General features: G+C 41.7%; 2 protein-coding genes across 2 annotated transcripts; one reads left to right on the top strand and one right to left on the bottom strand.

The window, feature by feature from the left end:
* The first annotated feature begins 67 nt into the window (after positions 1 to 67).
* Positions 68 to 8,544, top strand: SASS6 (SAS-6 centriolar assembly protein). Its single transcript, XM_039556427.1, has 14 exons — positions 68 to 99; positions 521 to 573; positions 1,561 to 1,638; positions 2,627 to 2,746; positions 2,835 to 3,026; positions 3,235 to 3,429; positions 3,770 to 3,859; positions 3,951 to 4,130; positions 4,738 to 4,819; positions 5,200 to 5,309; positions 6,142 to 6,264; positions 6,594 to 6,682; positions 7,137 to 7,228; positions 7,324 to 8,544. The coding sequence occupies exons 3-14, from the start codon at positions 1,570 to 1,572 to the stop codon at positions 7,410 to 7,412; spliced, it is 1,431 nt and encodes a 476-aa protein (XP_039412361.1). The 5' UTR covers positions 68 to 99; positions 521 to 573; positions 1,561 to 1,569; the 3' UTR covers positions 7,413 to 8,544.
* Positions 8,545 to 9,106: 562 nt separating this feature from the next.
* MFSD14A (major facilitator superfamily domain containing 14A) lies at positions 9,107 to 23,554 on the bottom strand. Its single transcript, XM_039556424.1, has 12 exons — positions 23,310 to 23,554; positions 17,912 to 18,007; positions 16,752 to 16,814; positions 16,020 to 16,147; positions 14,834 to 14,948; positions 13,515 to 13,733; positions 13,111 to 13,224; positions 12,567 to 12,638; positions 11,995 to 12,107; positions 11,742 to 11,839; positions 11,022 to 11,185; positions 9,107 to 10,438 (listed from the first exon to the last, which is right to left on the bottom strand). Exons 1-12 carry the CDS (start codon positions 23,547 to 23,549, stop codon positions 10,232 to 10,234), a joined length of 1,629 nt encoding a protein of 542 aa, XP_039412358.1. The 5' UTR covers positions 23,550 to 23,554; the 3' UTR covers positions 9,107 to 10,231.
* Positions 23,555 to 25,636: the final 2,082 nt, after the last annotated feature.

Below are 25,636 nucleotides of genomic sequence, written 5' to 3'. Positions count from 1 at the left end.
GTCCCAACAAGGTCTCTTGGTAGACTTCTCTGCTTTCCCGCAAAAATTTATAGATCTGCTTCAGCAATGCATTCAGGAGCAGAACAAAGATATCCCAAGGTAGGTCACAAGTGTGTGCCATGTTACTCTGTGTGTACCTATTGAGTTCTTAAAGTGCTTGTCAGTCACTCAGTCTGAGAAGAGTCAGTAGAACAAGGATAATCTGACCTGCCCCTGACCTGAATATAAGTTGGTGGATGTAACTGGCAAAACCAGAGTCTTGGGAGGAGAATTCTTTCTTGAGCAAAAACTGGACAGCCTTTTACATGCAAAAATGTATTTTATTGGGAAATAGCTTAGGATCTACAGGTAGTGTGAGAAAAAAATATGCTAAACATTTGATTGTCTTGGTTTTTGCCTAGGTTTTTGCTGCAGTTAGTTTCTTCAGCACCTGCGCTAGATCATACACCTGTCTCTTTAAATGTAGTGGAGACCAACCCCTTCAAACACCTTACCCATCTCTCTCTAAAATTCCTGCCAGGAACTGATGCGGAAATAAAGAAGTTTTTAGCCAACTGTTTGAAATGCCTTAAGGTAAAATGAAAGTTTATCATTAACTGCAACTAAACCTTGATGCTGTATGTACTTAAGCATTTTCTTCATTCTCAGTAATTCAGAAGAATGTACCAAGTTGTATGCACTGATTTATTTTTCCTTTTAGCCCAAATATGTCATTGCATGCAGCCACTTGGGTGCATGTTGTAAGATCTAAATGGTGACTGTGACCCTGGCACCGAAAGCAGTGCATTCAGGAGGCATTTGGAGTGGCAGCAGCTGAGGTGCTTCACAGTGTGCAGCTGCTGAGTGCTCTGGCTGCTGCAGCTCCCCTGCTCACAGCCTGTGCTGATGGCCAGAGCAGCTGCACGGGTGACTTGCTGCAACCTCTCAGTCTTTATTCTGCACTTGGCTGTAGGAAAGCGTGGTCTGCTGGTAATTGTGAGGCTTGATGGACTGCAAAGGACTAATGGCTAGAAATAGAAAATTAAAATTGGAATGTTGATGCATTTTCATAGCATGCTAGGTTTGATTTCATGAAAAATAAAGGTCTCAAAGTATGACTGCTGTCAGTTTCATAACCTGGGATTTGTTTTTCCTACTGTGCTGTCATGTTTCTAGGCACCTAATAAGCCATTTTATTACTAATATAATAATTATTAAGATCATTAATACATTATTAATATATTTTATTATTAATATATCTATTAATATAGATTCACAGTATTTCAGTTGATTTGTTGTTTAGGTAACTTCTTTGTAAACAAGTTTTCATGATAAGATTCTATTTCCTTGTAGAAATTTGGTAAGAATTTAATTTGGAGTTTTTACATTGTGGGCTAATGCCTTTTCTTTTAAATTTACTAATTATGTCTTATTCAATATGACACTTATTTAATAAGGTGATCTTTTCACAAATACAGTGGGTATTTGGGTGCTTAGGCATGCTGTGCTGGTTAAATGAAAGCTAAATACTAACGGTATTTTGGGAGCTAAGGATTTGACTTGGTGCCAATTTGTACGTAGGAGGATAAAATGATGTTGGAAGAAAAGCTTAAAAAAACTGAAGAGGATCTTACCAGGCAACTGAGCTACACTCAACAGGTAACATAAATTTTTAACTTTTGTGTGTTGTGCTTTTTTGATTTGTGGAAAATGTCCCTTTTTGTAGGCTGGTTGGTTAGCCACTACCTAGCCAAGATAATGGATGTGAGAGTGCATGAAAAGACAAGAACAGTCTACTGTAGCTTTTATAGAGAGTGAGTAAAGCCTGCAGCTGAAGAGTTAAATTGAGTTCTCACACTACTCAAGGAGAATTCTACTTTATTTTGTGCCGAGGTCTGTCTGTGTATGCACACACAGATTGAATACTAAATATATGGTCATGTGAAGATAAATGATAAATATACTTCATATATTCCATGGAAAATCATTTTATTTGGAAAAATTGTGAAACAAAGGTAAATAAATTGGAAGTCTTGGACTTTAATTACTCAACTTCTTTTTGATTTTTGCAGTCAGCATAGTAATCACTTTTGTATTTCAAGAGAATGATTTGGGTCAGATTCTACAATTATCAAGGTGACTTTTTTGACTATAATGAAACAGAACAATTCCATTAAAACTGCTATGAATTATTTTTGGAATGGAATATTTGTTTGCCTCATGTCTGCAGCTTCAGTTTGAGTTACTGGAATGCGTTTGCTGAATTGAAATGCAGAATTACAAACCAAAAAGAGGAAAAGATGCTGCTTAAGAACTTTTATTTCTTTTTTTCCCCTAATAGAGTTCTCTCTGTTACAAGGGTAGGCACCATCAGCAGGCTGTTTTTTCACACTTAAATAGTGGTTGGGAAAAAAAATGCAATTAAAAATTAGAATTATTTTTTTCACAGCGTTAAGAAAAATGCTCTTCAGCTTCTCAGTGCCTTACTTTTCCTGGTTACAAAATTAACATATTTCAGCATCTGGTGCTGAAATTTAGACTTTTTTTAATAGTTCCATGTCCTCTTAGTAAGAAACAGTAAAGAATCCTTCAGTATTGACTGAAATGCATACATTTTTAAACTCTGTGCTTTGTCAAACTTGAACAGAACTTGTCAGAGAAGAGCCGTGAACTTGACAAACTGAAAAATGAATGGACGTCCTACACTACAGCTCTGAGCAACAAACACTCACAGGAGCTGACAAGTGAAAAGGAAAGAGCTCTCCAGGTACAGTGATTGGAAAGAATAAACAGGATTCTTGTATGGGAATGGTCAGATTCATTGAATAACTGCTTCATTTCTTTGCTTCTCACAGGCACAAACTCAGTACCAACAACAGCACGAACAACAGAAAAAGGAGTTGGAAAATTTGCATCAGAAAAGTATTCAGCAGTTGCAGACCAGACTCTCAGAACTCGAGGTCATCAATAAGGACCTGACAGAGAGGAGATACAAAGGAGACTCCACAGTCAGAGAACTGAAAGCAAAGCTTTCTGGATTAGAAGATGTACGGCTTCCCAATACCCAAAATCAAGCTTCCTACTGTTAGAGCATTACCATGCTCTAACAGTAGTAAGCTTGCATAGGAAATATAGCATATTAAGTTTATTAATCTCTTCTTCATTCCATATTATGCTTACTATTTAAATACGTCTTTTTAAATTAAAATTACAGGTTTTCTTGAAAAATAAAATTCAATTCCTTCCCAACATTAGGAATGCCAAAGAGCAAAGCAGGAGGTGCTGTCCCTGCGCCGGGAGAACACAACTCTGGATGCTGAATGTCATGAAAAAGAGAAACTCATTAATCAGCTGCAGACACGAGTTGCTGTCCTGGAACAAGAGATCAAAGACAAAGATCAGCTTGTCACCAGAACAAAAGAAGTCTTGGATGCAACACAAGAGCAAAAGGTTTCTTCATTAATTTTCTTTAAACTTGGTAGAACTTTCTTAATTGTGGTTTCCACAGAGTAGCTGCTGACCAGTTTTTATGAATACAGCAAGTCAGCTTTCAAATGTAGTTAAGATTCTAAATTGTGGCATCAAAAGTATAGTTCAGATTTAATATTGTGGTACTGGAGTTACAGTTTATGGTATTTCTGGTAAGAAAAAAAAGGATTAATGATCCTATAAAATTTGACTGAAAAACACTGATTTCTTGTAAGGATAGTTCTCAAAGAATTAATGAACATTCTACTTGAAATCATAAGCAATGTCTATCACAGCTTTATTGTGTAACATTCTGTTCAAGGTGATACTGGAAGAGAGTACAGAGGAAAAGCAAAGGCATATTGAAAAACTGGAGACAACAATTAAGTCGCTGTCAGCTGAACTACTTAAGGTTTGTTTGAACATGACAATTCCCTTGTGCAACATCTTCCTTCTTCTTAGGTGTTTATTTTTGTAATATATGGTTTGGGTTTTTTTAATAGGCTAATGAAATTATCAAGAAATTACAAGGAGATTTGAAAACTCTAATGAGTAAATTAAAATTGAAAAATACAGTAACAATTCAACAAGAAAAACTATTGGCAGAAAAAGAAGAGAAACTTCAAAAAGAGCAGAGGGAGTCACAGGAGATGGGACAATCCCTTCAGATGAAAGAGCAGGAGGTATTGATGGGTTAACCTGTGCTGGAAATGCTGTTGTATGGACTTGGTTGGGTTTTGTGGGGTTTAACTTAGTTAGAGCAATAAGGTCTTAAATCTTTCCATGCAATAGAATATACTCTTTTGCTTAGTTAACATGTTTATTTAAATGTGTAATCAACTTCCAGGTTTTTTAATGTTAACCTGATTTGTAAAGGCCTTCCATTTGTATGGAAGAAAACTAAAATTGTTTTAAGAGAACAAAGCAATGTAATGGATGAGTCAGCACCCTATAGAAGGCACGTTCATGTGGAAATTGCTGAAGGGAACAAGAACAGGAACAGAGTGAACCTTTTTCTTCCATTAAGGACATTGTCCTGTTTAGAGTCCTTGCGCTAATTAATCACAGAAAAATAAAGGTCAGGAAGGATTCTGGCTGTCACCTTGTCGAAATCCTAGCTAAAAGTAGGCCTTCCTTTAAAAGAATTACCATATTGCTTTTGTGAAAAACTAAGTTCAAACTTTTTTAATTTTAGTACAACTTCATAAGTGCTTTTTTTGTTGTTTGTAGTTAGTATAACACTAGTAGTATAACTCCTGATGGTGTTATTAATTATTCTGGGCATTACAGGTTTGCAAGCTACAAGAACAGCTAGAAAATACAATACAAAAACTCGAAGAAAGCAAGCAGTTACTGAAAACCAATGAAAATGGTAGGTTTATACAGTTTGGTATCTCCCTCTGTAAAAATGACCCAGTGATCTCACTGCTACTGAAATGGATGGAAGCAGCTTTTGGGGTTTTTGTGAAGACCTGCAATTATTGTTGTGTATGGAAAACAAGCCTCTGGCTGTTGAGGTCATGCAATAGCCAAGAGCTGCATGCTGGGAAGCCTTCCCTTGGGGCTGTGGGGTGGGGTGGGTGCTCAGAGGCCTGGACATGGGGAGGAAGCTTCAACAAATGGCTTTGCATGGGACTAGAGAGGAAAAACACCCAGTGAGTTGTCACTTTTTGTGAGGAAGGGCTACTGGCCATTTCAAACAGCTTGTAAGAGGTAGCAAAATGGACTTGAGCTTTTTCTTCCTCTCTGCAGTTATCACCTGGTTGAACAAACAGCTGAGTGAAGTTCAGATGGCAAAGAAGCTGGACACCTCTGCCAGTGCCCATGGTGGTGGGAGGGCTGCTGTTTCACCTCACAGCATGGTAAGGTAGAGCTGTAAATACCAGGCTGGTGAGGTGGTCATGAGTTGCTACAATGCAGGGCCTTAAAGGAAGGGAAAAAAAAGTGCTTTCATCTTCTTCTGGGCCTACAGTTTTGGGTGGGTGTGGTTTGGGGTTGTTAGTTTGTTTTTCAACAATGTCATACCCTGCTGGGTGGTTCTTGTCCTGGGCCTTGTAGGTGAGAATCTTCTAAGCTCTCATTTACATAAAATACACAAAGCAATACAGAATTATCTTGGAAAAGATGAAGTGCAGTGTGAAGGCAAAAAAAAAAAAGGCATTTTAGTGTTGAGAGGTTAACTTACTAATTCTCTTTGTAAAGGTTAAAACTCAAAGTGTACTATTTGAATACTCTTACTAGTGATTTTCAGAAACAGGAAAGTCAGGGACTTTCAGAACGCTGCCTGCAATCATTGTTGAATAACGTAACTTGCTGGTTCTCACCCTGTGTTGTACAAATCTCTGCTGTCACAAAGCAGCAACAGGAACTGATGAGCTGCTTGTTCATAGTGGAAGGGCATGCTCATACAAAGAGGTTTCTTGATTTGTAGATGGATACGTTTAATACTTTAATCAATTACAGGGTGTGCAGCTTTTTACTAGCTGAGTGCTCACCTCATCTAACCTTTTTAAAGTTATGTTTTCCTTAAATGTACAAAACTTGGAAAAGTGATGTTTTCTTCCCATCAGGAAGACTCACATAAATGTTGGCTTTGTAATGGCAGTTAGTTGTTAATTGTGGAATTTTTAATCTCTACAATTACTTGAAGAATTGTGTTTCTCCTTTATGGATGTGTTTTTATTTCTTTTACAGCCTGACCGACCATCCTTTCACAGCTCGGGAATCAGTCATCCCATTTCTCCTTTCTATGCCTTCCAGAACTTTCTGGAACCGACACACAACAAAAATGGGAATTCCCAATGTCCAGTACCAAAGGCAGGCACTTTGACTCTTTTGTTTGGTTAAGAATGTGACAATACAAACTATCAAAGCACAACATTTTGACTATTTCTCAAAGTACATAAATATTTACTGTACTTACTCCTAGGCTCCTTGCCATGAATATTATGACTGTTATTCTGTATATTCTATGTTACAGCTAATGCTTGTCTTTAGGCTGCTTGTTCTTGCAGGCTTTGCTGCACAGCAGGGCCAGTGAGGTGTAGAAACACAAATCCCTGGAAATTTTTCTCTGGGAATGCTGTCGGGGGAGGGGACTCTCAGATCTGGAGTAACTCTTAACCTGCAGCTCTTTGTCGCTGCAGGTTCAGTTGAACTCACAGCTTTTGAAATTGAGTCGATGTTCGGATGCTCACACAGTGCCTGCAGCCGGTCACCCGGCGAATAAGGAGAAGTGAGTGTCATCTACTGCAATTTAGTATTTTCATTATTATATTTATAAAGCCCTTTGTCATTTTGGTGTGTTTGGAACCGAGTAAAATGGTTCTAGTACCAAGCGTAGTTCTGTGGTCTGCCTTTCTTCGTTACCATGCTAATGAATTTTGTGGTGGTCTGTCGAAACCAGAGGAAGAGCTGCGCTTTTCAGGAGTGGGCCCCAAAGAACAACAGTTCAGCATTGCTCCTGCTGGCAGATCTAAGCCAGCCAGTGCTGGCTCACTGAAAAAAATAGTTCTAGGCTGTTCTTAATGTACTCAGTTATAGTTCAACTTTAAATGGTAAAGGTCATAGAAACATAGTCACACTTCTTACTGAAGGTTTTCGTGAGCAAGTCTGTAGCTGCCCTCATTGTAATGCACTGATAATAAACTGCATTTGCTTTAAATTGTAATTGGCCTTTCTGTTTCTAGTGGTGATCAGCTGGGTCTGGAATCCAAGTATTTCAAGAGAAAAGATGACAGCATTCCTTTACGAGGGCTTAGTCAAAACACACTTAACTCGGGTAAGTACGAAACAATAGAGCAAGGCCTTATTTGCAATGTACTTGCAGGGCAGTAACAGCCCTGGTTCAATGCAGTGTCCTGTGCTGTTCTGCAGAGTACCTGAGACCCTACTTGCCAACCAAAGCCCAGCTGTCACCAAAAGCTGCTGGAACACCAGCCTCGGCCTATTTTCCTGGATCATAGACAGGGTTCTTACAGTAAGAGTCCTCTTTTAACTGTTGGGGGGGGATTTTTGAATGTCCTGCAATAGAGTGTTAGTAAAGTATCAGTGTGAACTGACACAATTTTATGAGCCAGTTTTCTTTGAGGAAGGGAGCTTGACTGACTTGGATGATGTTCCAGTGCTTGAGCCTAAGGACAGGAAGATAAAGCTTTAAGGAGCTTTAGTGGGAACAACACTGCTGTCACCAGGGCTGTGCAGAATTTCCTTAGTATATTGTTGACCCTGTAAATCCTCCTAAAAACCCACCTAAGTTCTCTGATTTTTTGTAACAGGTGAAATATACGTTCCCTGAGTGAGAACACTTACCTGAATTTCTATTTCTTGACTCCTTTCAGAGAAAGGATGAGGCAGAGGGAAAGCACAAGAAAACTGTGCTGTGCTGTCCTTTTCAGTAATGGTCAAGCTCATATGTTGGCATGACTGCCTCACTAACCTTCCCCTTACAGTTCGGTTTTAAAAACTTGCTTAATTTTGGAACCAGCTTATTTGAAGTGCATATAGACTTACACATCTCATACAAAAAATGCTAAATTATTTCACTGAAGGTATAAAATTAAGACTTAAAATTCTCACTGTTGGTTCCCCTAACTTTTCTGTGAATTGCTCAGTATTCCATTCCGTAGGCCACCACGTTAAAACATTAAAAGATGAAGTAGCTGAATAGTTAACTGTTGCCAAGTATCAACATTTTAAAGTTCCTTTATTTTTATATATCATACTTTACAACTGTAAGACTACAAAGAAATTTAAGATTCTCTTACACGTATTCAGCTTGTTCTGCTGTGTGGGTTCAAATGCTAGAATCATGTAATGTTTCTGTTCTGTGCCATCTTTCACTTGGTATCCCCTGCAGAACGAGCATGCACAGACTTCTGCCAGGCAAATACCCTTACAATAACTATTCCTTATTTTTGTTAAAGGTATTTCATTCCTTTTACTTTAGTTACTCAAGTGCACCCAGAGGATTGTTCAGTGATTCGTTTTGCTGTGTGAAATGTGTAAGTTTGTTTATAAATTAGCACCATGTTAATGTGTAGTGTCGGGTTTTGTCATGTGTGTTGCAATGGAAATATTAAATGGTTTTTATCAAAAGCTCTGATTAGCTAATGTTTCAGGAGTACTAAACCACCCTCTCCACTGTACTGCAATTCCCAGCTGAGGTAACCACCAGAACAGCTGTATTTTGTTTACCTTTCTCTGCAGTTTTCCTTGTTGCTTATTGTTCCCCAGGCAGTGCAGTGCCCCAGGCCCAGCCCTGCAGCTCCTCTCCAGCTGTCCTCAGGTGTCAGTGACTGAAGCTGTGGTGATTAAAGGAGTGTGCCAGCATCTCCCAGGCCTCTTAAATCAAAAGTGAACCACAGGTGCTGTGGGCCTGGGCAGCCCCAGCCAGGCCGGCTGTGTGGAACAGATCGTTCCTTGGAGCCTGGATCTGTGGCCATCCTGTTCCACTGGAGGCCCCAGGAAACAAGGAGCCAGCTGCAGGGACCCCGTGCTGCTGGACAGCAGAGAGCCCTTCACTGTGCTCAGGGCTGCTTTAGCTAACACAAAGCTCTGTGCTGGACCTCTACTCCAGCTGACTTTTCACACCTGCTGAAGTATAACACACATGCAACTACTGAATGTCACTGAAGCTTGGAAGAGACATTCACAATTATTTAAAAATTCATTAAAATATTCAACTTTATTAACAGTATATTTACATTTTTTTTCCTGCTCTTGGTCAACCATGGTGAATGTTCAAAGGTAAAAAAGCATTAAGCAATAACCACAAGATGAAAACATTTTAAACCTATACAATACTTTATACACAAATTTATACAAAGGAACACTTAAATAATACAACTGGACACAAAAATATACACTTTTAGAGAAATTCACATCAGTAATTGTATAAAGCTCTCTTCTGTACTAAGGGTCCTGAAAATTTAGGACTAAAACTTTAGCTCTGTAATGCAAAAGGGTTATTGTGACAGTCCTCAAAGGCCACTATATAGCACACGGACAGATTCAAGGCTATCAGCTTGTAGAGTTCAGTCTGTGTATTCAAGTTTTGAGGTCCTTTATGATTACGCAAACATCAGAAATAGAGTGGTTTAATAAACGGTACAGAGGAAAGCAGAGGTTTAGAGCCGGTATTAAAATCTGCAGGCCCAAAACACCCACTTCATATTTCAACAAGTGTTTGATACGACCGTTTATTCAAAAATAGAAAGAGTAAATGCACTTACATAAAAATAACTTTTACTGTTCAGCAAGCGTGCTCATGTGATTTTTATATTAGTACAAACTTAAAAAAAACCTGCCATGTGACTATTAAAAGAAATGATACCAGTTCACCTCCCTACTTAAGTACATTTACATTAAGGCTTTGAATGATCTGACCCAAGATTTTACAACATTAAAACGAATGGGTCCACATGGATGCCAGTCTGTCTCATTGAGACGTAGCATGACTAGAATTAAAGCTCACCACCGTAAGGAAACAGAAGGACACATGCTCATGCCTCGACTATTGTTTGTCTCTGAACTAGAATGTAAAGTTTAGCAGTAACAGTATTTCATGGCAAGAGACAAGGATGTAACAGTTTGTTTATAAAAGCAAGTTAGTTTTTAGTTCAATGGCAACATCTTTGGAGAAAGTTCCTGTTTCAATTCCTACAGATTTCATGCAGAGATGTTTCTTAAGATTACCTTAAGAAATTACATTTTGGTGGAGTTGGAATGTGTATCCCAAACTGCTAATGAAAGAAGAGTCCAAACAGTCTTCCTGGGATTTTTGTCATACATTTGTATCTTGCAGTAAAGGTTCTTTAGCTTCACCAGGAGCTTGTGGGCTGTGGGGATGGCCATGACTGCCACAGTGTTTCTTCCAGTTGCTGGATCTTACATTTAGGTTTGTGTGTTCAGGAATAAACAAGGCAACAAGTAATGCCAACAGCACAGAGCACGCTCCAAATAAGAACGGGGGTCCAGGAATTATGGAATTCTGAAAACAACAACAGTGACACCACGAAGTGTTAATGAGCCTTTAGACACACGTTAACAGCCTACAATTGCTAATTACCCATATTCAAAAGTGGGAAGAGCTGCTGCCTGACACACTAGTGAATACAGTGCAGGCTTTTAGAAGGAATGAGAAGGAACTTTACATCCTAAGATTTAGGACAAGGGAGCACATGGTTTTTATTAATGCTTGCCAACTTCCTTTTCTAGTGCAAGTTCTTCCTGCTGAGTTTCCCCAAAAGCTTAATAAAAAACCCCTGAGCGCTTGGTAAAAGGACAACAAAAAAACCCATACACCATTAGTAACTGTCCATCCTTCCCTCAAGGTAGTCTCCTTGCAAGGGTCACAGTTGTCTATGGCTGTCAGCTGTAGCTATTTGAAAATTAAACTAAACCAGTGCATGTAATTAACTGTACTTAAATAACCCTCCCTGAAGGACACAGAAACCTCTTGCTACACCCTTCATTTGCAGTCAGTGTAACAAAATGTAACACAGCATCGAACTGATGGGCACAGGAGCCCTTCCTAACAACTTTTGGAAGCAGTAAGTACAGAAGAAACGTACCTGTTGTAAATGGTATTGTGCAACCACACTACCTCCTGATGGTGATTCGGGCATGGGCAGTTCATTCAATTCAACGTGAAATATATAGAATATAAAACCATAAAGTGCTGGTCCCAAACCATTACAGAGTCCTCGAATTCCTGTAATCATCCCCTGAACAACACCTGGGAAAAGTGAAATACATGTTCTTACCTAGCTGTAGCTATACATAGATAATTAACTATTTCTGTTGACTTCACCTAAAAACTGATGCAGGCAGGAAAGCTCTAAATGGTGTTGCACTCTGGGTAGCAGTAAACAAGGGGTGCAAAGAGCCAGTCATTATCATGTACTTGAGTGGTTTTTCTATCTGCCTCTAGCAGAGGGCAGTGCCTGCCACGCTGAGCTAGTTCAGAGGCCAGGAGAAGGAGGCTATCCCTGCTGTCATTGTCTCACACGGGAGAGAGAGCACTGTGTGCAACAGCGAGGAACAGTGCACCGAGTTTGCTGAGTATTTTGCTACTACAGGGCCTTGCTGTAAGTCTTCCCTCTGCACCAGAAGTACATGGTACGCACACAATGCAACTTCCAAGGAACCTGGATTTAACGTGTGGTGCCCTAAGCTCAGGTGTCTGGGCTGCCCTGCCAAGACTCAGCCTGGCTGACAGCACTAAGCCCAGAGCCCAGTGTGCCTGCACAGTATTCCTTGACTAGAATTCCAAGAACCAGGAGCAAACCTACCCTGCTGGTCCGCATCAGCAGTTCGTGAGACCAGGGCGCTGACAGCTGGGAAAGTAATGCTGGACATGGCGGCCACAGCGCCGGCTGCCCACATCATCCTGCAAAACACAAACTGCAGTGACTGCTCTGGGGCTGCAGCTCTGCCCTGGGAGCGCAGGGACGCTCCACTGGCTATCCTGCACTCACACCCTATGCAGAAGGGATAAATGCAAACCAAGGCCCCACCAGCCAGGCCAAAGAGAAATGTGCGTACCATGGCTCTGATCCAAAGCCATACCACGCCAGCTGCAGTATTTGGAACCCCAGGCCCAGCAGGATGGTGTTCTTATTTCCAATGGACCGCATCAATAAACTCAACACTATTGTCTAACAGAGAAAGGAAAAGTAAAGTGTCAGAAAAAGAACATCTTATTCTAAATATTAAACACAGATAAGTTGATGAGTTAATGAATTAAAAAACAACAAAAAACCTGAAAACATTTTATACTTAATGTCAAATACATGCAATAAACTAATTCTTAAGTAGTGTTCTTCAAAAGCAGTATTTGCCTCTACCAAAAAAATCCAGTCGTTTAGCAAGTAATATGACCAAACCATCACCCCTTCTTTGATGCACAAAGGATTTAGTTTTCCCTTAATGAACCAAACCCTTGTTGTCAAGTGTTTTCATCTAACTTAAGAGTCTTAACCAATTTTTAGAGATTTAATAAAAAACAGACACAGAAAAGCTGAATCACATTTATGGAACCACAGTGTTCTCCATTCTCCACAGTGCTTCCTTCTTTTCAGCTTGCCAAGTCAATAACACACACAGCAGTAACTCACCTGTGCAATAATGGAAAGAATCCCAAGGACTGCTATAAATGCTGCAACACTTTCAGATGAAAATCCCATTATCTATATTTTAAAAAAGGCAATTTGATTATTAACCATAAACCTTATGTCATGATGTCACAAACCCCAGTGAGGGAACACACAATGCAGAAGACCAGTATTATTCAGCTCCTCATCTTTTTTCTCATTACATCAAACAAGTAAATGAAAATAAAGGGGCATAAATAGAAAACAATTAAATTGTTCCCTCAAAAATAAAGCCAGTTCAACATATTTAACCTCAAGAATAGTCCAAGAATAATGCAAATAATTACTAAGTACAAGAAACTGTTTTGTAACTCATTCATCACTCCCCTCTCCTCTCTGTCTGTCTAAAAGAGAAAAACAGAACAACAAGGGGACTTAAACCAGTTCGTGGGAGCTTCTAAATTACATGAGTTATCTGTACTTTCCATACTAGTTCAGTAATACTGAAAACTTTCTTTAATCCCGTAAATCTACTTTTGTTCAAATTCATACCAAAATGTTACATTACCTGTCTGAGGTATAGGAAGAAGCTGGAATATTGGCCTGCCTCTGGGAGGTAGGAAAGAAAGACTGTTATGCAGATTAGCAGCACAATGGAGTCCTGGCCGACTTTCTTCAGGGACTACGGCAAGAAAAAAGACTTAAAAAATATTCCACGTTCATTTCCAAAAAGCATTCCTAGCTGGGCTCTGAAAAGCCTGTCAATGAAATTGTTACGTGACACCACCAAAGCATTCCCTTTATGTTTAGCAAGATTGTTGGCAAAAGTATCACCAGTGAACCACCAAGGTCAAGCTTGAAGAAATTGCAGGCTTTGTTTTTCAAGCCTGAACTATTGTAAATTCAGTCTCTTCCCTGTCTCCAAACTCAGTATCTACAAGTAACAAAATATTCCCTATTTTAGTAGCTTACTGCAAAGGGGTCAGCCTGTTCCCATGAAATGGGTGCTCCCCAGGATGCTGGCCTCATCTTCTCTGGCAGCGATTCCGGTACAGCAACAAGGATAAAACAAATGTCCAGCAGGGCGATTGCTGTAGCCAGCACCACCACCAGGCTGTCTCCGTACGCTCGGCCAAGGTAGGCACCGATAGCAGGGCTGGTGACTAAACTTGCTGCAAAAGTTGCCGAAACCTGAAATAGGTAACAGCTGGTAAGATTTTCAGTGAGACAAGTCAGCAGTGTTCCTACCTACATTTCTTCCTTTTCAGAAGCCTAACCATTTTAATCACATAGTAATTAAAAGTAACCTTTTTCCTATGCCTATGTGGTAGCACCTGTGTATTTTAGACAATCACAATTTTTCAAGAAAAACTTTCTGATAACTGGACAGCAATGTGAGGCCCACAGCACTCTTGCATGTATTGACATAATTAAGTTTAATTAACTATAGACTCTACTAATACCTCTGGGAAGCAATGAGCTGTATTTAATCTCCATATTAGTGAAATAGGCAATGTCTGTTAAAAAAAAAAAATCACATGTATAAAGGGTATATTAAATGTAATATGCTGGTTAATCCAACTCAGTAGCTCTCAGCTGACCAGCTGGCCTTGTGAAAGATGTTAACTTAAAAACTGAAGGAACTTTCTCAACATATCTCAATCCCTGATGTGTACAGGCACAAAGAAACTATTTAGTTCTATATCCATTGCTTTCAGCTCTTCCTGCTGAATGGTAATGGATTCTGTAATTTAAACACAAAAAATAATTCTGCTAATCCATAATAACATGAGGCTGTGAAGGCTCCTGGGACCTGGCACGTTATCGGGAGATAATGGAGAAACAGAGGTGAGTTGTAAGAACTTAGACAAGTAACTCAGCTAAGTTTGTTCTGAACTGCAGCACAGCACAGTGACTGGAAACACAGGCAGGTGCAGTCAAGTACCACACTGTGGCAGTTCCAACACAACAGGTGAGATTTTTGAAAAGATGACAGAGTAGTACCACTGTGGACAACAAAGGAGGAATAACTAAAGCTCCTCAAATTACATCATTAAGACTGGTAAGAGCTGTTAAGACAGACACTCAAGATAGCTTTTAATACCATCATGTTTTGTTTCATTTAGAAGCAGAATATTCAAGAGATACAAGACTGGATGACAGGAACAATTAAACAGAAAAACCTGACTCCAAATTAAAAACAACTTGCCGTAGGAGCAGCTTTGAAAAGCATTACAAACTGAAGGGCTTAGTACTGAATACCACAGGAAAAGAGCCCAAATAATACATACCAAACCATAGGCCATGCTTCTCTCATGTTCTTGGGTTATGTCTGCTACATATGCAAAAACTACAGAAAATGTCACTGCAAAAACTCCAGACACGGAGATTACAGCAAAGTACCACCTAAGAACACGATAAAAAAAATTAGAACAGCCAAATAGAACCAAAAAGTCTATTCAATCCAAGTGCAGTTGAACAATAAATCACCTTGTCCAACTTATCCTGACAATTTATTGAGATAATCTTGGATAAAGCTGATGTGAACGTGTCTTGATAGAACTGTGTAACTTCTACGTGCACCAAGTACAAACAGCATGATTTTGTAACGTCTACAAAAAGCTGCTGTGATTAAGTACTACCAGGAAACAAGGTGTTCAGCTAATAAATTCAACTGGTCTATGACCCAAAGCAAATTAGGAACTTCAGTATTTTGAGAACCTGGTCATTGAAAGGCGTCAACATCTGCCATATCGTTATGCTATAGACACTAGCACTTGGCATTTGAAACTTAATAAACACTTAGAAACAAGCTCCTTCTGAAGAGAGATGAGCAGCCTGTGTGACCAGAGGGAAAATGGAAAAGGCTGACCTGAGCAGCTGGCACTGGCCTGTGTCAGTGCAGGCTGTGCCACTGCTGCTCCACCCTCAGGGACAGCACAGGGGTCAGGGAGCCAGCCCAGGCCTCTGACTCCTGCCATACCTGGGCAAGGTTCCAGCCAGTTAACAGGTCGATAAGGTGCACACAGCATCAAAGCAGGTCGATTTTAGAATTTGAGAAACAAAGTGTAAAACTTCTGCAACTTGTAGGTTACAAATGGTTATTTCACGCACCCGCATTACGTAAGGTTTTGATTTCAGTGTTGCTGGCTGGTATCTGAGTGAGAACTGTGGCCACAATCCATGCCTGCACAGTCCACTGGACTGTTTTCCAGCTTTGGCAGATGTGCTGGAGCAGGACATAGGGCTTACAGCACACAGATCAAAATCAGCAGCTATTGAAATTCTGACCAAGGCCTTTGGCCTCATGGCAGCTGCTTCAGGTTTACTGTTCCCCCAGCTTTGCACAGAAGTAATACAAAAGCCTCAACCTTCCATCAAGCACAAACAGCATTTTATCAACAATGCTACACACATAAGCATTAGATAGCAACCTTGAAAAGCAACAGCCAATCTGGTGTGAAACAATTTACTAACCATGGGCTGATCTTCATTAGTGGTATTGGTGCACAGGTGAAAAATACCGTTAGCAGCAAGAAGGACTTTCGTCCCCACACGTCAGACAGGGCACCTATGAGTGGGGCACTGAGAAACGACAATAAGCCCTAGGTGAAACAAAACATTTGAAGTTAGAACTAAGTGGTCAGACTCGTGATAGCTGACCAGAGCACAGTCCAAGAGCACTGGTATGACTCAAGTCAAGGGCTACAGTGCAATGCACCAAAAGCAATGTGACCAACCATCACTCATCTTCTCTCCCATGTCTGGTTAAATAAAATTTGAGGTCTGTTACCTCAGAACTACACAAAATTCAAAATGCAGATGATCCAGTCATACTAGCAGTTTCATGAACTGTGTGTTACTGTCTTCTTAAAATTCACATGAATCTAAGTAATGGAAAATACCCTACTGGGGCAACAAGCTCCAAGTAAAAAATTATCCACTTTTAACACCATATGCATCATTTGGGATTAATCAACTACCTTTTTATTTGCTGAACCCAATCAGTAGATATAGGCCAAGCAATACCTTGTTGAAAGTAAAAAGATGCACACTTGCCTTTTTAGCAGTAATTTATTCCCATTTTATTTATACTATGAAAGCCATATTGAAAAACCTCGTGACTGTTTCTCTCAGCTGGCAGTTATTTCTATATTCCTCCCACCACTCACTTTAAATTGTACTTGTGATTAACTTCTGTCAACTTACCTTTACACCTTGAATTAGACCATTCATTAGAAATGTATGTTTTGGGAAGGTTTCATGCAAAACCTGGAGAAGAAATATGAATACTGTCATTTACACAATATCAACTACAAATATTGCTCATGACACATCCAACTTTATGATGCACAGTAGTTTTTTTATTTTCATAGATTACAGAGAAAAAAAAGGAAAAAAAGCAAACTACAAACAATGTGATTAATCTTTCATTTGCAAGGAAGGCATTTTGAGATTTCAGTGCCTGAAATGTAAATAAACCACAGAGAACCTAGAAAATTATCTCAGACCAGACTCTCCACATGTTACTGTGTCATCTGTCGGGGACTGGGGAGAGAGAGAGAGAAGAGACATCACCATCCTGAAGTGGCTCTCAGTTTGGCGAGCAGAAGCCAGAAATGGAGCTGCCTCAGTCTGATTTGTGTTTAGATGACAGGGATTTCATTCAGTGACAATGTGCAGTTCATACCCAAGAGACTGTTCATGGGTAACATCAGCTTTCAGAGCAGCACCAAGACTGCATTTTAAGTGGAGTTGGCTTGGGAGATTTTTTAGCCTTAACTCCTTTTAATTTGTCAGCATGTATCACTCACAAATTAAATCCAAATTAAAAGCAACTGACTACATGAGAAAGTACTTTGGTACAAACACATTGATATGACTGTCTCACAAATCACAGGGATGCTTTGACTGGTGTAACACAGTCTGTGCTCTGAAGCTTCTGCTTGAAACACAGCCAGGTCAGCAAAGACCTCCTGTGTAGGTACACACACACTTGCATAATGTTACTAAATTTCAAGTGTATTTTTGCCCTTACATTTGTAATGTGCCAATGTTTTAGGGCATCTTGAAAGGAAAGATAATTTCATTACCACCTTACTGGTTTCAATCAGAAAATATTTACATGTAAGCTTGAGTGTTAGCAGACTTGCATGTAAACAGCTGTGCTACAACCATTACACTGCTATAATGAAATAATTGAAATTTTTGATATCATCCAAAATTACAGAACTTTTTTTTCACTTGCACAACAGAGCAGCTCAGTCATATGTAATTTTCATTTCATGTAATTCAGAAGATGCTGAGTGCCTTTGCAGTAATTGTCCCACCTCCCACAGAGTGAGGAAAAGCTCCTGAGGATTACCTACCACTAGAGTGGGAGCTGTCAGGAGTCCCCAAGCAAAAAACTCCAAGAAGATCACAATAACAGCATGGTAGACACTAGGTGAACCTATTCCTTGAGGCTGAAACAGGAGAAAAGACAGGTGATTAAAACATCTGATCATCTATCAGTCATGAGAAATGCATCTGAACAACTATAAACAGAAGGATTAATAATGAAACAGGACTCAAAATTTGGGAATAGTTACCCAAGCTAACTGGTACAGAGTTACCGAGTAACCCTTTGATGCTACTGTCCTGAAGTGTCCTACTCTTACTCTGCAGAATCCTTCACTGCCATCTCAAAAAATAAATCTCTTACACTGCCAATCTGGGAAACAAGGATGCTACAGGGAAAACAGACTCTTCTTCAGAGAATTAGTTTGTTTTCCTTGAAAAAATGCTTAAGTCTACGCAGAGCTGCATGGAACCAAAATTCCATGGTTTCAAAACACGGCAGTGGTCACACTCAGCTATCCCCAAGTCTCACTACCTGGTCTATCAAACAGCTCTTCTGTTACTAAAAGGCACCACTGCTACATACAAAACATGGCTCTAAACCAGGAAAGAAACTAAAATAATGAGCACCAGAAGCAAATCTCAGGAACAGCACTGATCACTTCCTAAATACTGAGTGCAGGCCTATCAGTTACAGTGTGCTTCAAATGCAGGAAGAGATGCAGATAAAAGGTTTGACAAAGGGAACTCGAAATTGTTCAGTGATTCAGTAGAAGCAGAGGTAGCTTTTGAAGAGAACAAAAAGAGCATGGGTGGGACAACCTGCTCATCTCGTAGACTCTGTAAATGCTGTCAAACAACATACCATAGTTCAACATTTGCAAATTAAGGATAGGGCTCACTAATTATTTTCATATGAAAGCAGTATGAATAACTCCTCAGAAATCTTACATGCATTCTTTCAACTTAGAAGTGCTGCCTTAACATCTACTTTGCCTGCTTTGTGCAAAGGTGAGTTACTAACAGAGCGGCCCTGATGTGATCAGACCCCACATTCACACTGAGCACACACACACAGGCTAAGGACCTCAGCTGCTTCCCAAGGAGGCTCAGAGGGATTTTATCAATGTGTGTAAGTAGCTAATGGAAGAGCAAAGACAAGAGCCAGACTCTTCTCAGAAGTGTCAGTGACAGGACTGGAGGCTCATAGTGAAATACAACAAATTATACTTGTACCTCAAAAAAGCAACCCCCTCTGAAACAGTTTCCATCTTCCAAACCCCAGTGGACATAGCCCTGAGCAAACTGCTCCAGCTGACCCTGTCTGGGGTAAAACACTGGGGTAGTTGGATTAATGATGTTGGAGGTGCCTTCCAACCTCAAACACAACACAATTTTAAGTTGCAGTTAGGTAATACTGGAGTCTTTATTAGGAGATTTATGCAAGCCACACCTAACTTTTCTTTCCAGATTCCAGTATTTCCAACATAGAAAAAAAGAGCTTATTGAACAAATGTAGGAAATAAATACAGAAAACCTCACTGCCTACTCACCCCTATTGCTAGAAAAAAATCATAATTTTCAAAAGTAACCATATCAATCTGTAAGAGGTGAATTACAGAAGTACCTCAGCACTGCTGTTTTTCTTTCCCAAGCTCTCTTCAGTAAATACAGACATACCATACAGATATTTCTGCTATATTTTCAGCCTAAGGAGGTAAATTAACAGTCTTTGTAGGTACAGAGAGTGGCTATAATTATCATCTCTTCCCACAATTCTTTTCCCTTTCCACCCACAATCCTTATTTTAGCTTTGGGTTAAAAATTTATCCAGCTCTGCACAAACTGTAAGTATCAACGTTAGCTGTTAGCTGTTTGACTCAGTCTCATAAAATCAGGTTCATTCTGATAGCCCCCAGATTCCTGTCACATTGCTGGCACATGGCCCCTCGAGGCATGACAGACAGTGAGGGAGGTGTCACAAACCATCCCACCCCTTCCAGCATGGGAGTCAAGAGCACCTCCATTCACAGCAAACACGAACGAAGGCAAAGGCCATCTGTGCCCAGGCTGCCCTCATCCAGCTCCGGGCAGCTCCGAGACCACGTGCACAAAGCGAAACAGCAGAACGAAAGCAGCGGCTGCTCTGCACAGGAGAACTGCTGCTGACTTTAGAGGCCTCGGGTGGGTGAGTGCTGCCCTCTGCCCTGTCATCCAGCTGTAAGCAACACCAACAGAGCTTTCCAACACACTGGCAAAAACGAACAGAAGCGACATTTAGATCACTAGGGTTCAACTTCCCTGCTTTCTTGTTGCTAGTGCTCACTTATCACAGGTACTTATCACAGATTATTTGTTCTTATCGACAAAAAAAAGAAGTAATTTAGTCACATTTAGATCATCATCTCTATAGCCATTTTTAAAGGTGTTGGGAAACTATCAAGAAACAAGGATGCTTCTGAGGTGAAAGGGAAGGAGATGAATAAGCAGTTACACTGCAGTGTATTAAGACACATTATAAGCATTCAGTCCACAAGGTTTCAGTACCAGTCTGATGCACCCTCCCAACCCAACAGGCACAGTGCAGGTGCTGGGTGTTCAGCCCTGCCCTACTCTACAAACCTGCCCCCTGTGCTTTCCAAAGGGGCTAACACCGTGTAATGCAATGGCCTAAGTGCAACTGAATCAGAAGGCCCTAGCCCTGGAGAGAAAAGACACAGGGGCCTTGTGAGGACAAGGTGGAACTGAGATGTTCCAACCAGAATAACAGCAACCCTCCTGCTACAAGTAGCCAGAGCGTTTTTCTGCCTGGCTAAACCTGCAGCACAAATAGGGCTCCAACAATGCCTTTTCCTCTGGTTATAGAGAAGATGTCTTTTAATCAAACACTTTGTACTCTCAGTCATGACAGTGATAAAAAGTGTACATGCCAGACAAGCCTAAGAACACACATCTGACAACAACAGAATAACTATCAAAGCAACAAAGGCATTCTATGTAAGACCACAGCTGTTGCTTCTCTGCTGGAAAGGAAAAAGCACCAAATGAAGCCTTAATCTCTAATTTGTTTCATGACTGCTTCAAAAATGCATTATTTTATGTAAGATGAATACATAAAGGAAGGAAAAATTAAAATTGTTGGGGGGAAAAAAAAAGTGTTGAAATAGAAGTTGTGGCTGCCCTACCCCTGGAAGTGTTCAGTGCCAGGCTAGATGGGATTTTGAGCGACCTGGTCTATGGAAGGTGTCCCTGCCCATGGCAGGGGGTGGAAATAGATGATCTTTAAGGTCCTTTCCAACCCAAACCATTTGTGATTCTATGAAATCACTTCACTGGTGTTACTGCCTCTCCTTTGGTGAAATCTGACAACACACACTTGAGTACAACACACCATTACATATTTTTTCTGTGATACAGCTACTAAAGCTGCAAATAGAAAAACACAAAAATACCACCATGCACCAACCCAAGCTCCTGCACCACCCACTGCCTTGTCGAGGAGACCCAGCAGAAACTGCAGTGGGAAGAGAGCCTTTGCAGAAACAATGGGTGGGTTTTCCTTTTTGCTTTTTTGGTGCTTGGTTTTTTGGTGGTTTTTTTTTTTTTTTTTGTTTCCCATCAGAAACTCTTTCTGCCTGTACCACTGCCTCATTAGCCATCTGTACACTCTTTCTGGCTCACACAATTTTCTCTGATGTCAAACAATTCCAAAATAAACCAATCAGGCTGGAAAGTGCACATGAAGATGCTTGATTAATTACTGATTTGCCAGTGGGAGACATTTAAGACATAGGGGCCATTTTCAGGTACCTGTTTCCCAGAATGTCACACACCATGCTGGGTAATGAACAAAGCAGATGAGGATGCTGAGCACTGAAGACTAACTTAACATTTCAGCAAATATTAAACAAAATTCTATGCATGAAGTTTCTGCTGTTGTTATAAAGAACACTCTGCTATATCAGACTTCATAACTTAAAAAATGTATTTAACACAAACAAATTCCCATTTATTTAAAGGCAGAAAGTATCACAAGCTGAACTTTTTGTAGCCTAACAACAATCTACATACCTTCAGCTAATGTTTATGGCCCATTTTTCCACTGTTTTCCAGTGTAAATTAAATTAATACAGAATGGGCGTTTGCATTCAGCTTTTGAAACTGGTGGGAGGCACCGAATGATGTAGCACAAGTATCACTGAATGCAGTTAATTGTAATATATATTTCTCCTCTCTTGGCAAAAGAAAGTTAAAGTTGAGAAGTTAGGGACACTTGGAAACACACTGTATCTTAATCAATGACACTCCAGAGAGAAATTATGAAGCACCGTGTCCCCTCAGTAACATTTACTCTGCTTGTACTACTCAATCTAAAACACTTGCATTTAACATGTGTACAAGGTAATCTCATATATTTCTATCTTTACAAAGAGCAAGAACACATCCTAGAAAACACCAACAACCATCACCAAAATTAGTTTTGCTTCCTAGCACTTAAGTAATCCAGCCAGTTGGCCACTTCGATGAACAAGTAATGAGACTCTAACACCTGTCTCTTCTCCATTATTGTTCCAAAAAGACAAACTGAAGGGCCATCAGCAATTTAGTCTGTCAAGATGTCTCGTTATTTGAAATAATGGCATTGTATTTAGAACAGGGCACATCGAAGCTACAGAGTGTTACACAGTGGAAAAAATCCAGGGGCAACAATACACTGCAAGTAATGGCACTCATCAATGTAAAAAAAACCAACCAAAAAACCACCCAAACCAAATCCAAGCTCCAGCAGCCCAAACACTTAACTTCCTTTATTTTTCAAATTTATGTATTTAAGAGGAAGCAAAATAGTGGGAAGAACTGCAAAAACCTTTCTTCCGGGAGCCATCTGCGGGACTGCTCAGGCGCTGGCGTCTGTCCCCCTCGCGGGCCCGTTCTGTCTGACCACGGGCACAGCGGTCGCTGCAGCCCCGCACCCGAGCCGCGTTCCGCGGCCCCGCCCGCACGGCCCCGGCCCTGCGTGCCCTCGCTCACGGGAGCCACGCTCGGCGAGGGCAGGCTCGGACAGGCTCCGCTCACCTCGGGCGGCCGTAACGACCCGCCGTGCCCCAGGCCCCGCGCCTGAGGCCGCTCTCGCTCCTGCGCCCCAAAACCCGGCCGACGCGAGGAACAAACTGCGTTTGCGGGCGGAGCGAAGCAGCCTGACACGCTCACAGGTGTTCCTCGGGCAGCCGTCCCGCGGACACCGGCCCGGGCCGCACCGCGACCGACACAGGCGAGGCCGCCCGAGGCCCGCGGGCCCACCGACCCGGCCGGACCGGGCCCTACCCGCCCGGGGCCGGCCCCCGCACCGCCGCGGAGGTCGGGGCCCTCCGGGGCCCCCCGCCGCCGCCAGCCGTGCCCCGGGCCGCCCCGCGCCCCCGGCCTCACCGTCCCGCCGTCCTTAATGATGATCTTCTTGGCCAGCATGATGCTGCGGTTCACGGCGCGCTTCTTCTTCTTCCCCGCCTGGGTCATTTTACCATCGCACCCCGGGGGGCGGCACCAGCGACGGCACCAGCGGCCGCTCCCGGCTCCCTTCGGGCCTCGGCTCCCTCCGTCCCTCCGGCGCGGCCGCCGCCACCCCTCACGCGCCCGCCGCCATCTTGGGCAGCCCCACCGCGCGCGCATTCGGCGCTGCGCATCACGCGATCGCGCCATTGGCCGCGCGCGCTCACGTGCGCCGAGCGCCCCGCCCCGTCCGCGTCGGGAAGCGCGGGCTGGCGACGGGAAAGCGGCGGCGCCTTTAGGAACGGGGGCGGCGGCGCCGCTGCCACGGCCGGGCCCCGCCCAGCCTCCGCCGCTCACCCCGAGCCCGACAACACCGCGGGCTAAAGCACGCGAGCGCGGCCCCTCGGGAGGTCCCGCGGGAGCCTCAGGTTCTTATCCGCCCTCCCAAACATCACTCGTCCCTCCCACCCGAATCGAAACAACCAGCCCCGCTTCCTCCTTCCCGGAACTGCTGAGGCGCCGCGGAAAAAAGGAGCAAAAGGACGGCAGTTCGTACGGGATATACCTGACATTCCCAGAGCCAGAGTACACAAACACAGATATAATCCACCCTAAAGATCCAGAGACAGACATTCTACTTTCTTACTGTCAAGTTTTAAACTTAGTTTATGAAAGCTCCGACACCTTCAAACGGGCAGGTCATCCCAGGTTCTGATTTACCACAACGCCCGCATGTAACAAGATAACAGGGATCAGCTTCCCCGGGGCAGCATGCCAATTAATGGAGAAAATCTTTTAGAATCATGTGCTGGCATTATTAGGTTTTTTGTGGCTTATAAATTCATCCACTGTTGATGTCTGGCATCACTAAAGAGCAACAACTGTCCATCCTGTACTATCATATTCACGATACAGACACAAGTCTCCATGGCCGTATCCACATATCAGTCTTTATGTTATTAGTCCTCCACCTTTCAGCCCTCTTGCTGCTTATCTCCATCTTCCCCAGCTCCTGCAACATCCCTGTTTCCCCCAAAACCTCAGCTGCAAATGAACAGCTTCCCTGCCCCTACCAACAGTGGAACCTCATCCCTAAGGTACAGACTGGCACTGCAGCTCCCACCTTGTTACCAAAGGGCTGCCAATCACTCACCACTTCAGATAGTGTGGGCTTAAGTTAAACCCTTAGCCTTAAGATCAAGCACCTCTTATCATAATGCACTTTTTAAGGAATTTAGAACTTGCTGAGGCACAACCCTACTCACGCCAATGTCACAGTGAGACAACCACAAGCAGACTCTAGCTCACAAAACAAGAGTGCGTCTAGCGGGTCCAAGATGTTTGCTATTATCAGGAATATGTTACAAGTATTAGGGTGTCACATGAAGTATTTGACAATTCTGTCCCACTTCTACTTGAAAAGGAGAGGGGTCTTCAAATGTTGACATAGTTTCAAGTCTGTTCCTCAGAGTGCTGTTAGATTTTGGTGAGAAAGTCACACAGACACGTATGTGACATGTAAGGGACTCATGTAAAAGAAGTCAACACAACTACACAATGCAAGCAAAGTCATTTGGTAACTAGGCTGAGAAGACAGTTTTCTATCCACACCTTCATATAAGACCAACACCTGTTATTGATGTCATTATCTCAAAATAAATGCATTTAAGCATCAAGTTTCCTCATGCAGAGGATTCAAACAATGAGAATGTAGAATAAACTTGCTTTTGCTGTCATGAATTTCAGCCAGCTATGTCTTCAAAAATCAAACTCCACTTACCTACACAAGTTCTGACATAATCTGCTCTAACATTATTTAACTTGTATATTAACATAACATTAATCTTAATATTTAACATTATTTAACACAAACTCCTGAAGAAAAGAAACAAGAATTGTCTGTTACATCTAAACACCTGCAGTGCTCAACCCTCTATACTATGAAAATGCATACTACTACTTCCTAACTGTAGAAGACATTACCATCATTTTGGAAGAGGGATGAAAAAGCACAGAATACTTATCTCCCTAGGGGGATTCCAAGGCATAGGCAGATGATGGCTTCACTGGTTTCAGATAAGATTCCTCCCAGAGTGCTTTTACACCAAACTTGAAGAACACTGTCCCCTGCAGAACCAGCTATGCTCCTTTGTTTAGATGGTGAATAATTGTTACCTAATGGCATAAAATTTTCAGTTTAAATCATGTTGCATATGAGCATTAAGAACAGGGCAAAATTGACAAAAGGAACTGACAGAAATTAAATG

This window comes from Corvus cornix, chromosome 8, assembly GCF_000738735.6.
Source record: "Corvus cornix cornix isolate S_Up_H32 chromosome 8, ASM73873v5, whole genome shotgun sequence".
In the NCBI taxonomy this organism is placed as follows: Eukaryota; Metazoa; Chordata; class Aves; order Passeriformes; family Corvidae; genus Corvus; species Corvus cornix.
This window is presented reverse-complemented; position numbering and strand designations above follow the sequence as displayed.